Source organism: Jaculus jaculus, chromosome 11 (assembly GCF_020740685.1).
Source record: "Jaculus jaculus isolate mJacJac1 chromosome 11, mJacJac1.mat.Y.cur, whole genome shotgun sequence".
Classification (NCBI taxonomy): Eukaryota; Metazoa; Chordata; class Mammalia; order Rodentia; family Dipodidae; genus Jaculus; species Jaculus jaculus.
The window spans coordinates 112,469,061-112,481,929 of record NC_059112.1 but is presented as its reverse complement, the minus strand read 5'-3'; the positions used below and the strand labels follow the sequence as shown (position 1 = coordinate 112,481,929).

General features: G+C 49.3%; 1 protein-coding gene across 2 annotated transcripts in view; it reads left to right on the top strand.

Moving 5' to 3' along the window:
* Positions 1-7,967: 7,967 nt before the first annotated feature.
* Positions 7,968-12,869, top strand: part of Rab40c (RAB40C, member RAS oncogene family) — a 29,352-nt gene continuing 24,450 nt past the window's right edge. Inside the window, exons 1-2 of one of the 2 annotated variants that reach the window (XM_045161165.1) lie at positions 7,968-8,152; positions 8,359-8,448. In XM_045161165.1, coding sequence (XP_045017100.1) covers positions 8,011-8,152; positions 8,359-8,448 — 232 coding nt within the window. In that variant the 5' untranslated portion in view covers positions 7,968-8,010. The remainder of the gene's footprint in view (positions 8,153-8,358; positions 8,449-12,869) is intronic. The other variant, XM_045161166.1, reaches the window with a different exon arrangement.

The window sequence follows — 12,869 nt, the reverse complement described above, 5'->3', positions numbered from 1 at the left end:
TACCTCCCAAGTTCTGAGATTTAGGTGTGTACCACTACACCTCATTTATGCTGTACTAGGGATCAAACTCAGGGCTTCCTGCATATTAGGCAAGCACTCTAATAACTGAGCTACATTCCCAGCCTAGTTGAAATTATACTTCTTGGGCACAGGCCTATAAGGACTAGGGCCTGATTGTCTCCATAGAGCTTTTTTTTTTTTTAATTAAAAAATTATTTATTAGCCACTGTAAACAAACTCCAGATGCATGTGCCACCTTGTGCATCTGGCTTATGTGGGTACTGAGGAACTGAACCTGAGTCCTTTGGTTTTGCAGACAAGCACCTTAGCCATTAAGCCATCTCTCAGCCCCCCACCCCTCTTTCTGATGCAGGGTCTCACTCTATCCCAGGCTTATCTGGGACATACTCTGTAGCCCCAGGCTAGCCTTGAACTCACTACAGTCTTATCTCAGCCTCCCAAGTGCTGGGTTAGTGTGCTACCATACCTAGCAATTTTTGCCTTTAAAAGCTTACCTCTTTTTTTTTTTCTTTTTGAGGTAGGGTCTCACTCTAGCCCAAGCTGACCTGGCATTCACTATATAGTCTCAGGCTGGCCTCAAATTCACGGTGTCCCACCTACCAATGCTCCTGAGTGCTGGGATTAAAAATGTGTGCCAGCTGGGCATGGTGGCACATGCCTTTAATCCCAGCACTTAGGAGACATAGGTAGGAGGATCACCATGAGTTCTAAGCAACCCTGAGACTACATAGTGAATGCCAGGTCAACCTGGGCTAGAGTGAGACCCTACCTCAAAAAAAAAAAAAAAAAAAAGCTTACCCTTGGGCTGGAGAGATGGCCCAGTTAAAGGTGCTTGCATGCAAGGCCTGATGGCCTGAGTTCAGTTCCCCAGTGTTACAGTCAGATTCACATCGCTGCAGAAATCACCCGACCAAGAGCAGCTTGTGGGGAAAAAAAGTTTATTTTGGTTTACAGACTTGAGGGGAAGCTCCATAATGTCCGGGGAGAACAACAGTATGAGCAGAGGTTGGACATCACTCCCTAGCCAACATAAGGTGGACAATAGCAACAAGAGAGTAGACCAAACAGTGGCATGGGGAAAATGGCTATAACACCCATAAATCCGCCCCCAACAATACATAACCTCCAGGAGGCTTTATTTTCCAATTGCCATCAGCTGAGGAGTTGAGTATTCAGAATACCTAAGTTTATGGGGGACACCTGAATCAAACCACCACACCCAGTAACCATGTAAAGCCAAATACAGAATGGTACATACATCTCAAATTTGGCTGCAGTAGTGGGAGGCTCTGACTTGCCCTTTCTCGTTCTATTTCTCCCCCACCCTTGCAAATAATTTTTAAAAATGTGTATATGTATATTTTTTTTTGAGGTAGGGTCTCACAGTAGCCTAGGCTGATCTGAAATTCACTATATAGTCTCAGGGTGGCCTCAAATTCATGACGATCCTCCTACCTCTCTCTTCCAAGTGCTGAGATGAAAGGCATTGACCACTACGCCTGGCTAAAAATATTTTAAAATAATAAAAATAGGCCAGGTATGGCACGCACTTTTAGTCCCAGCACCTGGGAGGCCAAGGTAGGAGGACTGCTATGAGCTCAAAGCCAGCCTGGAACTACAGAGTAAGATCCAGGTCAGCCTGGGCTAGAGCAAGACCCTACCTCAAAAATATAAAAATAAAAGCTTCCTGTCACGGGAAACGTTTCCACTGGGGAGACACGGACATATGTCTTCCCCCCAAATAGGGCTCAGATGGCAGAACAAAGTACAATTACACCAACACCAGTTCAGTGAAGCATTGAGTTTATTGGGGTTGCTTACAGAGCATAGAGAAGGGTTATTTACAGGAATGTGGGGCTCCCTGTGTCAACATTACTCCTTGGACACTCCTCCCTCAGCTGCAGGGTGAGGGCTTGCTTACAGAGCAGGGGGACCCCACAGCAGCTGCACCATCAAGAAATTTCATCCCACCCTGAATGAGGACTGTTCGGTGGCCGTTCCAGAAGCTCCTTGTCCCTGTCCAGGAGTGTGAGACCCCAAAGGACTTCAATGGGGCTCACTGTTCCCACATTATTCCTGCAGATACTCCTCCCTCAGCCTCTGGGTGGGGGCTTACTTACAGAGCATAAGACCCTAGAGAAACCACCTCCATGGAGTCCTGAAGTCATGAGAGACCCTGTGTGTTACTGTATACAGCTGGCACAGGGTGCACCTGAAATGTCAGGTGGGGGTCTAATGAACCTCCCCCACACCTTCTCGTGAATTGTCCCAGATGTCCTTTTTCTTTTCTTTTTTTCTTTTTGGTTTTTCAAGGTAGGGTCTCAACTCTTGCTTAGGCTGACCTAGAATTCACTGTGTAGCCTCTGGATGGCCTTGAACTCACATTGACCCTCCTACTTCTGCCTCCTGAGTGCTGGGATTAAAGGTGTGTGCCTTTAACCTGGCTCCTAGATGCTTTTGATAAAGCTGGCAGTAGTTCACTGCTTTCTATTTGGAGGGATTTGGCTGTACACTTCCCCTTGCACCACCCTCTGAATACATTCAGTATTCTACGGGTGTATTGTTCTCACTGCAGTGCCCTGCCATTGCCAAATTATTTTTTAGTTTATTGTTGTTTTTATTATTGCTTTTGTTTTGTATTGTTTTTTGAGGTAGGGTCTCACTCTAGCCCAGGCTGACCTGGAATTCACTATGTAGTCTCAGGGTGGCCTTGAACTCACGGTGATCCTTCTACCTCTGTCTCCTGAGTGCTGGGATTAAAGGCGTGCGCCACCACGCCCAGCTTATTTTTTAGTTTTTTTAAAAAAATATATTTTATTTATTTATTTGAGAGAAAAAGTGGTAGAGAGTGTGTGAGAGAGAATGGGTGCACCAGGGCCTCCAGCCACTGCAAACAAACTCCAGCTGCATGTGCCCCCTTGTGCATCTGGCTTATGTGGGTCCTGGAGAATTGAACCAGGATCCTTTGGCTTTGCAGGCAAATGCCTTAACTGCTAAGCCATTTCTCCAGCGCCCCCCCCCTTTTTTTTTTATTTTGACAGAGAAGAAAAGAAAGAGTGAGAGAATGGGCGCACCAGGGCCTCCAGCCACTGCAAACCAACTCCAGATACATGTGCCCCTTCTGCATCTGGCTAATGTGGGTCCTGGGGAATCGAATCTGAGTCCTTTGGCTTTGCAAGCAAACGCCTTAACCACTAAACCATTCCTCTAGCCCCCAAATCCCAATTTTTTTTTGAGATTATTATTTAGTTTGCCAATGTAGATATATGAGAGATTTATCAAGAGAATTGGCTCTTGATTTTTGAGGCTAAGAAGTCCCAAAGAGGCTGTAAATGGAGACTCTTCAAGTTCACAAGCTCAAGAACCAGGGGAGCCAATGTAACCCTTAGGAGGAAGCTAAAGGACAGACCAGGGAGACCACAGGTTAAGTCCTGAAGCCCAAAGAACCCAGAACTGGGTCCAAGGCTGAAGAGTGTGTTGCACTCCAGGAGACAGATCAATTTATCTCTGCTCTGGTTTGTGTTTGAGCTCCGGTTCACTGGATTAGCTGCCTATGCTAAGATTAGGGGCTTTTTGTTTGTTTTAAGATAGTCCTGCTCTGTAGCCACAATGGCCTAGAACTATGTAGATCCAGTCTGGACTGGACCTCACAGGAGTCTTCTTGCCTTAGCCTTCCAAATTCTGGAATTCTGAGTATAAACCTGTAATTTGAATTTGTGATTTACAGTCTGTAAAGGGGAGATGGCTTCTTCCCACCACCCCTTCAGGCAGCCTCGGCACTAATAAGTCGTAGAGAACTGTCATGCCTCTGAGGCTTGCAGCCCTAGAGAAAGGCCCTCAGAGACTTCACAGCTGCCACAGTGGGGGACAGCCACCAGGTAGAGTGGTCTCTCCTTCTCTTTCTAAAATAAATAAATAAAAATAAAGTTTAGGGCTGGAGAGATGGCTTAGCGGTTAAGCGCTTGCCTGTGAAGCCTAAAGACCTCAGTTTGAGGCTTGATTCCCCAGGTCCCACATTAGTCAGATGCTAGGTTCTGACCTGCTAGGTTCCTGGTGTCTTGTGGGTGCTCAGTCCTCTACCTGCCCCCACACCAGCTCAGGGTGAGGACTGCCTGCTTGGCTTGCTGTTGGTCTATAAAACACCATATGGGTAGGTGTGTCCTTTCTGTTAATCTGTTGTGCCACTCCTGGGCAGAGTACACGGCCACAGCAAAGAGCCTCTGAGCAACTTTGGAGGTTAAGGGTGAGCTGAGCAGCCCTGCCTAGAGGTCTTGGAATGGCTCTGCCCACCTGAACCTGAGCTCCTACCTTGCATAACCTGGCCAAGAGGACAGCAAGAAAGCTTATTTCAGGGCAGGCAGGAAGACTCTGTTGCCCATTTTCTAGGTCCCTGCCCTCTACTGGGATATGTCACAGAAGCCTTCCCTCCCTCCCTCCCCCCCTTTCCATTTTGTTCTTTGTTTTATGAGGTAGGATCTCACTCTAGCTCAGGCTGACCTGGAATTCACTATGTAGTCTCAAGGTGGCCTTGAACTCATGGCGATCCTACCTCTGCCTTCCAAGTACTGGGAGTACACCACTACTCTCAGCTTTGTTTTTTTTTTTTTTTTTTTTTTTTCCCAAGAGAAAGAAAAGAGCAGATGTGGATGTGGGGGAGGAGGAGGGAATGAGCACACCAGGGCCTCTAGCCATTGCAAATGAATTCCAGACACATGTGCCACCTTCTGCATCTGGCTTAAGTGGGTACTGGGGAATTGAACCTGGGTTCTTAGTCTTCACAGGCAAACGTCAACCACTAAACCACCTCTTCAGCCCATATAAACCATGTTTTTTTTTTATTTTTGTTTTTGTTTTTGTTTTTTTGAGGTAGGGTCTCACTGTAGCCCAGGCTGACCTGAAATTCACTGTGGAGTTTCAGGGTGGCCTCGAACTCATGGCTATCCTTCTACCTCTGCTGGGATTAAAGGCGTGTGCCATCACGCCCAGCTCCAGCTGCTTTTTTTTAAAACTTTTTAATTTTATTTATTTATTTATTTATTTATTTGAGAGAGAGAGAAAGGGGCAGATAAGAGAGAATGGGCACACCAGGGCCTCCAGCCACTGCAAACAAACTCCAGATGTCGTGCGCCCCCTTGTGCATCTGACTAATGTGGGACCTGGGCAATCAAGCCTCAAACTGGGGTCTTTAGGCTTCACAGGCAAGTGCTTAACCGCTAAGCCATCTCTCCAGCCCTAAACTTTATTTTTATTTATTTATTTTAGAAAGAGAAAGAGGGAGAGAGAGAGAGAAAGAGCGAGAAAGAGAAAGAGTGAGAGAGAGAGAGAATGGGTACGCCAGGGCCTCCAGCCACTGCAAACGAATTCCAGATGCATGCACCCTCTTGTGCCTCTGGCTAACGTGGGTCCTGGGGAATCAAACTGAGGTCCTTTGGCTTTACAAGCAAACACCTTAACCACTAAGCCATCTATCCAGCACCCCCTCCCCAGCTTCTTTTTTTGAGGCTGGGTCTCAACTCTAGCTCAGGCACTCTATAGTCCAGGATAAACTCAAATGTATGGCAACGTTCCTGCCTCACCCTCCCAAGTGCTGGAATTATAAGCCTGAGCTATCATGCTTGGCCTTTTAAAAGACTTTTTGTTTTTGTTTTTTAAAGGAGGGTCTCATTCTAGCCCAGGCTGACCTGAATTCAGTGTGTAGTTTCAGGGTGGCCTTGAATTCTTGGCAATTCCCTTACCTCTGCCTCCCAAGTGCTGGGATTAAGGGAGTGCATTATCCTGCCCAGCTTTTTTTGTTTTTTTTTTGAGGGGCTGGAGAGATGGCCTAATAATTGAAGGCACTTGCTTGCAAAGCCTGTGGGCTCAGGGTTCAGTTCCCCAGCTGTCCATGTACAGTCATATGTACATTTGTTTACAGTGCCAAGAGAATCTGGCTCTTCCATACCTGCATGCCCACCTGCCAGCAAATAAGTAAATAAAGTTTTTTTAAATTTTTTTTTTTTTTTTTGAGATGGCCAAGGCTGACCTGGAATTTACTATGTAGTCTCAGGGTGGCCTGAACTCACGGTGATAAGGTGTTTTTCTTTTCTTTCTTTCTTTCTTTCTTTTTTTTTTAAGGGGCTGAAGAGCTGACTCTTAGCGGTTCAGGCACTTGCCTGTGAAGCCTAAGGACCCAGGTTTGATTCCCCAGTCCCCATGTAAGCCAAATGCATAAGGTGGCACATGTGTCTGGAGTTTATTTGCAGTGGCTGGAGCCCCTGGCATGCCCATTTTCTCTACTTGCCTTTTTCTCTTTCTCAAATAAGCAAATATATATATAATCTCACCCTGTAGCTCAGGCTAGCCTTGAACTCTTGATTCTCTTGCTGAGGCTAGGATCCAATAATCCCTTCTTTTATTGTTTAGTTTTTGGTTTTTCGGGGTAGGGTCTCGCTGTAGCCCAGGCTGACCTGGAATTCACTACGTAGTCCCAGGCTGGCTCTGAACTCACTGTGATCCTCCTACCTCTGTCTCCCAAGTGCTGGGATCAAAGGCGTTCGCCACCACACCTGGCTCATCATATATATATATTTTTTTCAACATGCCAGGCAAGTACTTCATTACTTTGACGCATCTTCAGCCTTCTGGCATCTTATGTCTTACATCATCATATCTTTTAATGAGTTATACCCTTTAACATGTAGTCGTAACTCCTCTTGTTCATCATTATCTGGGTGGGTGTCTCGGCGGTTTCCTATAGTCACGTACAGGTTTCTGCATAGATGGATAAAAACTATCCTCTGGTGCAGTATTCTGTGCTTAACTTTTGTGTTACTGGCTATTGAGAATACGATCTCCTGAAGACCGTGGTCCGTGGCTCTCCGCTCGCGTGTGCACCTGTGGCGGGCTACAGGCTTTCCAGAACAGCTACCAAGTTCGCCCGGTCCATCGCGGCCAGCACTACGACGCCTGTCCACGCGGCTTCGACTCCCACCAGGAGCGCTGTTGCCACGAGTCTCTCGGAGGTGCTGTTCAGAGCAGACAAGTTCTGTAAACCTGTGGGTTTGATCCCTCAGCACTAGTCACACCCATCCCACCACGGACCAAAGTCCGGCCTGCATTTTGCCGAGCGCCGATTGGCTGCACTCCCCGGCCCGGGGAAGACGAGTCCGAGATGGTAAGTTCAGGTCACCTCGCCACCTTTCTGGGTCTTTGCTGGAGTCATCTGATTGGGAGCCTGGCCATTCCCGACGTAAGGAACTCGCCTAATGCAGCCTCTACGATGGTTCTGCTGCAGGTCTGCGGTGGGAAGGGGCCATGTGTAAACAGCCTGGAGTTCCAGGGTCTTGATTGGCGAGTATTAGGAAAGGGGCGAGGCTAGAGAGCTTTGATTGGCGGACAGGCCGTCCAATGGCTTGGGAGCAGGGACGGCGAATGGGCGGTCCAGGATGAGTTAAAGGCCAGTGAGCCGGGCCGTCTGCGGGAACTGACGGGGTGGTAACGGTGCTGACGGACGTGCAGGGCAACCTATGGGTCCTCAAAGTTGGGGGCAAGTGGCCAATGGCCACAGCAACAAAGCCCGGCCAGCGTGGGGGTGGGGAGACCGTGACGGATGGGCGGGCGGACCAACAGCCGCGGAAAACAGGGCGGCGGGAGCCAATGTCGACGACGAAGAGGCAGAGTGAGGCGGAGCGACCGGGGCTCGGCGGCGCGGGGTGGGCGGCGTGGGGGCGGGCGGCCTGACGGCCAGGCGGGTGGGCCAATAGCGCGGGGAGGGCCGGCAGTAAGCGGCCAATGGCGTTGGCGCGTCTGGGGGCGGGGCGGGGCTGTGCGGAGAGCGGCGGGCGGCGACCGAGCTAGCGAAGCGGAGGTGAGGCGGGAGCTGCCGGGCGGGGGCTGCGGGGGCGGTGGCCGGCTGCGGGGGCGTTCGCGTTCGTCCCGCGGCGCGGCTCACTCGCTTTCGCACGCAGGTCCGGCGGCGGCGCCGTGGGCCGCGGCGCGGCGGGCGGGAGGATGGGCACTCAGGGCAGCCCGGTGAAGAGCTACGACTACCTGCTCAAGTTCCTGCTGGTGGGCGACAGCGATGTGGGCAAGGGCGAGATCCTGGAGAGTCTGCAGGACGGTGCGGCCGAGTCCCCGTATGCCTACAGCAACGGTAGGCCCCGGCGACGGAGGGCGCGCGGCGCGGCGCGGCGCGGGGCGGGGCGGGGCGGGGGCGGCCTGGTGCAGGCAGGGTGCCCGTGCGCGTGGTCGCCGCGGCCGCTCTGTGGGGCCACGCAGGACCCGAGATGGGCCGCGCAGGTACCCCGCGAAGGGCAGGGTCCTCGCTGCACCGCCACTCGAGGGATTTCTTTTGCTTAGGGACTCTGCACCTTCCTTGTACCGGTAGAAAACACTCTGGCAGCGATGTGATTCCTGTTAACTTCCGGGTGCTTGGCAAAACTACACAAGGTAGATTGCATCACTGGCACTTGCCTCAACTTGCCTCTTTAATTTAGGTGTTTAAGGAAAAAAAAAACAAACCACAAACGTAGTTACCAGTGGGTGGGACTCGGTCCCAGGCTGCAGGGGTGTGCCCTTAGAGAATCCAGGATGGCTGGCTCCGGAGGAGCTGGTGTCCAGTGGGCCATCGGTCCCCTCTCAGAAGTGCTTCCTCCCCGACTCCTTTTCCGCCCCGGTCCTGTTCTCTGCCTGTTCTTTGCCTCCTCCTTTGGGCTCTTGTCAGCGTTGTCTGACTGCGCTGAGTATTTGCTGTTTGTTAAATAGCTTGCTTGTGAGCAGCTGAGATCGTGCCCACTCTTTGGGTTTAGGACCGGTCAAGAGTGTTGACCACTTGGACTGAGTTATAGCATCCTTTCTGAGTAGTAGTATTGGATCTGCTCAGTAGAACTTCCAGTCTAGAGTAGGTGTCTCCAAGTGCGGGAGAGGAGGAGCCATGGGTTTATTTTGGGGGGGGGGTGAAAGTGGGGCTGGACTAGCTAGGCTACTTTGATTAGCATTTGATTGGACATTTCAAGGATGATAGATAGGTGATCAGATAGGGCTGCTTTTCCAGCAAGGGCGTGTGGGAGGGACTGAGCTCTTGAAGTGTTAACTTATGTATAGGTATAGGGTCAGTTGGGCCCCACTGGTTACCCCCACCATCTTCAGCTGCATCTACAGCTGGACTCTCCTTTATTCTTGTCTCCTTTCTTGGCTGTGTATTGCCACATTTTCATGTTAACGAAAGTGGAGCCAGTAGTGCATACAAGGTGGGGGAGACCACAGGACACCATGGTATGCTCTGAGACTGCACGTGCTGTAGGCCAGGGCACACTTGTAGGTCCTTTCAGGGGCCCTGCAGCATGAAGCAGAGAAGGGAGCATGCCCTAGCTGTAGCTGTGGTAGCATACTGTCTGTGTCAGGAGCTGTCAAGGTTGAGATGCACACAGTATAAGTCTTTGTGGTCAGAGCATTAGCTCACTGACCCATGGAGTATACTTCATAGCTGATGGATGTGTGAACATTTGAGTCTTCGGAGAGAGACACAATAGAGGGATTGGGGAGCATTGAGTAGCTGGTTTCTTGAGATTCTGCACCATGTGAATGTGCTCCTCTTTGAAAGAGCTTTAGAGTTCTGGTTCTCTTAAGTGACAGGTGAATGTTTCTTCTCTTTTCCTTCCTTCCTTTCTTTCTCTTTCTGAGGTAGGGTCTGGCTGTAGCCCAGGCTGACTTGGAATTCACTGTGTGGTCTTAGAGTAGCCTCGAAGTCACAATGATCGCCCTCCCTCTCCCTCCTGAGTGCTGGGATCAAAAGAGTGGGCCACCATGCCCAGCTGAGTGTTTCTTTTTCTCTGTCATTTTTAAAGATCCTAAGGATGTATGTTTCCAGTTTCAGGGTTCTGATCAGAGGCAGGGAGGGAGGTTCCCACCTGGGGCCGACATGCTGCGCCAGAATATTCCCAGACTCCTTCCTGATCACAGCTGGCCTATTTACTTGCCTTAAGTCTTGTCTAGCTTGTTCCTCAGGTGTGAACATTGCTCTGTCTGACTTCACAAACACATGAGTCATCAAAACAGCCTTTTTTATTAGCACGGGTACCTGAAGCTGTGATGCTTTGACTACATGGTCAGCATCTGCAAGAGCCCCTGTGCCAGTGGTACTTGCTATGGCTTGGGATCTGTGGAGCTGGAAACCTTCTTGGGGCTGTAGGAATACAGCAGTAACTTGTTTCCAGCTGCACTGATTGTAGATGAATCGTTGGCTTTCCTTGGGACACAACAAGACATTTTTTTTTAATTTTTTTTGTTCATTTTTATTTATTTATTTGAGAGTGACAGAGGCAGATAGAGATAGAGAGAGACAGAATGGGTGCACCAGGGCTTCTGGCCACTGCAAACAAACTCCAGACGCATGCGCCCCTTGTGCATCTGGCTAATGTGGGTCCTGGGGAATCGAGCTTTGAACCGGGGTCCTTAGGTTTCACAGGTAAGCGCTTAACCACTAAGCCATCTCTCCAGCCCACAACAAGACATTTTGACAGAACTTCTACCTGGGTGTGTCCTCAGGAGTATTAATACACAGGAGCACCGCATAATGGATTCTCGGTTATGGGAGCTGACAGGAAATAAGTGTGTGAGTGCTTTCTATTAACAGCTTTTACTCACATTGCTGGTGGATCTGTCTCTGGCTGTGAGATGTCCTGGAGTTGTAGTTCCATGCTGATCCTAAGGCTACCTGCTGGGTGCTCACCATTGTCCCTAGGAAGCATCCTGCTGGAGCCAACAAACTTGTCCCTTTTTTTTTGAAAATACCACATTTTATTCAGATTTTACAAAGGAGTGCAGAAGGGGGAGGCTGGAAGGTAGGGGAGATAAGGTGGGGAGTAGAGAAGTGCACTACATGGAGCCTAAAAGCTCATGTGGGCGATGTATAGCTCAGGAGTCCATGCGACCAGATATGGATCTGGGGGGAAAAGCGTGGCAAGATAAACGAAATTTCAAGGAGCCCCTGCCATGTGGGGAGCTAGAGGAGATTAAGAACCCATGTGGAAAGTAAAGGCTAGGAGGACCCTCCCAACTGGGCGGGAGGCTCAGCCAGCCCACAAAACTCACCCACAGCAGGAAGTTCCCAAGTGATCAGAGAGAGAAAGCCTGCCTTCCCTTACAAGGCTATTTATAATGTTCGGGTGTGTGTGTGGGGGGGGACAACTCTCTTTTGGCCCAGGTGAACCAAAGGGCCAGCTAAACCTGTCCCTTTTTATGTTCAGGGAATTGAACATGCCCACTTAAGGTAATTACATCTTCTTACCCCTGCTCCAAAAGCTTCCTGAATGGTAGGGCCTCTAAAAGATTTCATTATGGTATATATGACCATGACCCAGAAATTCATGTGTTAGTGAGACATGTCCATGGACCATTACTTCATTTCTCTGGGCCTTTGGGAGTTAGTGTTTATGGAAGGAGTAATGCCACTGTCTTTTGAGCGCAGGGAGCTGGGAAGGAGGCAGGCGACTGTATAAAGCAAGGCTGACATAAAGCTTTGCCATAAATGTTGAGATTATGATTGTGGAGATGTTTGTGGGACCAACTGATGCTCTGTCTTGAGAGAGTGAGGATACTCACTGAATAGCATACTGTGAGGTCCCCACTGGAGCCAAGGCCTCAGTGCCACATCAGTGACCCAGAGGCCACCAGAACTAATACTGTACCCCACCTCCATGTTTGTTTGTTTCCTTTTTAAAGGTTTAGAGAGACTTTATCAGATTAAGAGAAGGAAAACTCATGTTTCTTCTCATCTGACTTAATGTCAGTTTCTCTCCTAAGTGGTGGATTCAGGGGAAATTCGATGTACTCCTCTGTGTTGCATTTTCCTTTGTTGGACCAGGTCTCTAGATCATACATTCTACTTGTCTCATCCATTGGTATATCTCTATCTCCAGCACTAGTATGAAGCTTGCACATAGGAGACAATAACTTCTCTCTCTCTCTCTCTCTCTCTCTCTCTCTCTTTTTCTTTTTCTTTCTTTCTTTCTTTTTTTTTTTTTCCTGAGGTAGGGTCTTACTCTAGCCCAGGCTGACCTGGAATTTACTCCACTCTAGTCTCAAGGCGGCCTCGACCTCATTGTGATTCTCCTACTTCTGCCTCTTTTTTTTTTTTTTTTAATTTTATTTTATTTGAGAGTGACAGACACAGAGAGAAAGACAGATAAGAGGGAGAGAGAGAATGGGCGCGCCAGGGCTTCCAGCCTCTGCAAACGAGCTCCAGACACGTGCGCCCCCTTGTGCATCTGGCTAACGTGGGACCTGGGGAACTGAGCCTCGAACCGGGGTCCTTAGGCTTCACAGGCAAGTGCTTAACCACTAAGCCATCTCTCCAGCCCTACTTCTGCCTCTTAAGTGCTGGGATCAAAGGTGTGTGCCACAATGCCTGGTTTTCTTTCTTAAATACTTATTTGCAAACACACAGAGAGAAAATGAATGAATTAATTAATAAGGGTGCTCCAAGGCCTCTTGCCACTACAAACGAACTCCAGACCCATGTACCACTTTGTACATCTGCCTTTACATGGCTACTGGGGAATCAAACCCCAGGCTGGCAGGCTTTGTAAGCAAGCTCCTAAACCATGGAGTCCTCTCTCCAGACTCCTGTTATTTAATCTTCATCACCACCCCGGGAGGGAGACACCATTATCCCCATTTTACAGATGAAGCTCAAGGGCTCAAAACTACAGACTGCTGTCACCCAGGGTAGTATGGTCACTGAGTTCCTGATTGTATCTTCTCCAGCCTTCTTCATTGAGAGGGAGCATGCAGAACCTCAACAGTGCAGCAGTGGTGGGTTGTGGCTCTCTGAGACTGGTTGCTACATACTCACTTTGGCACACTTGACT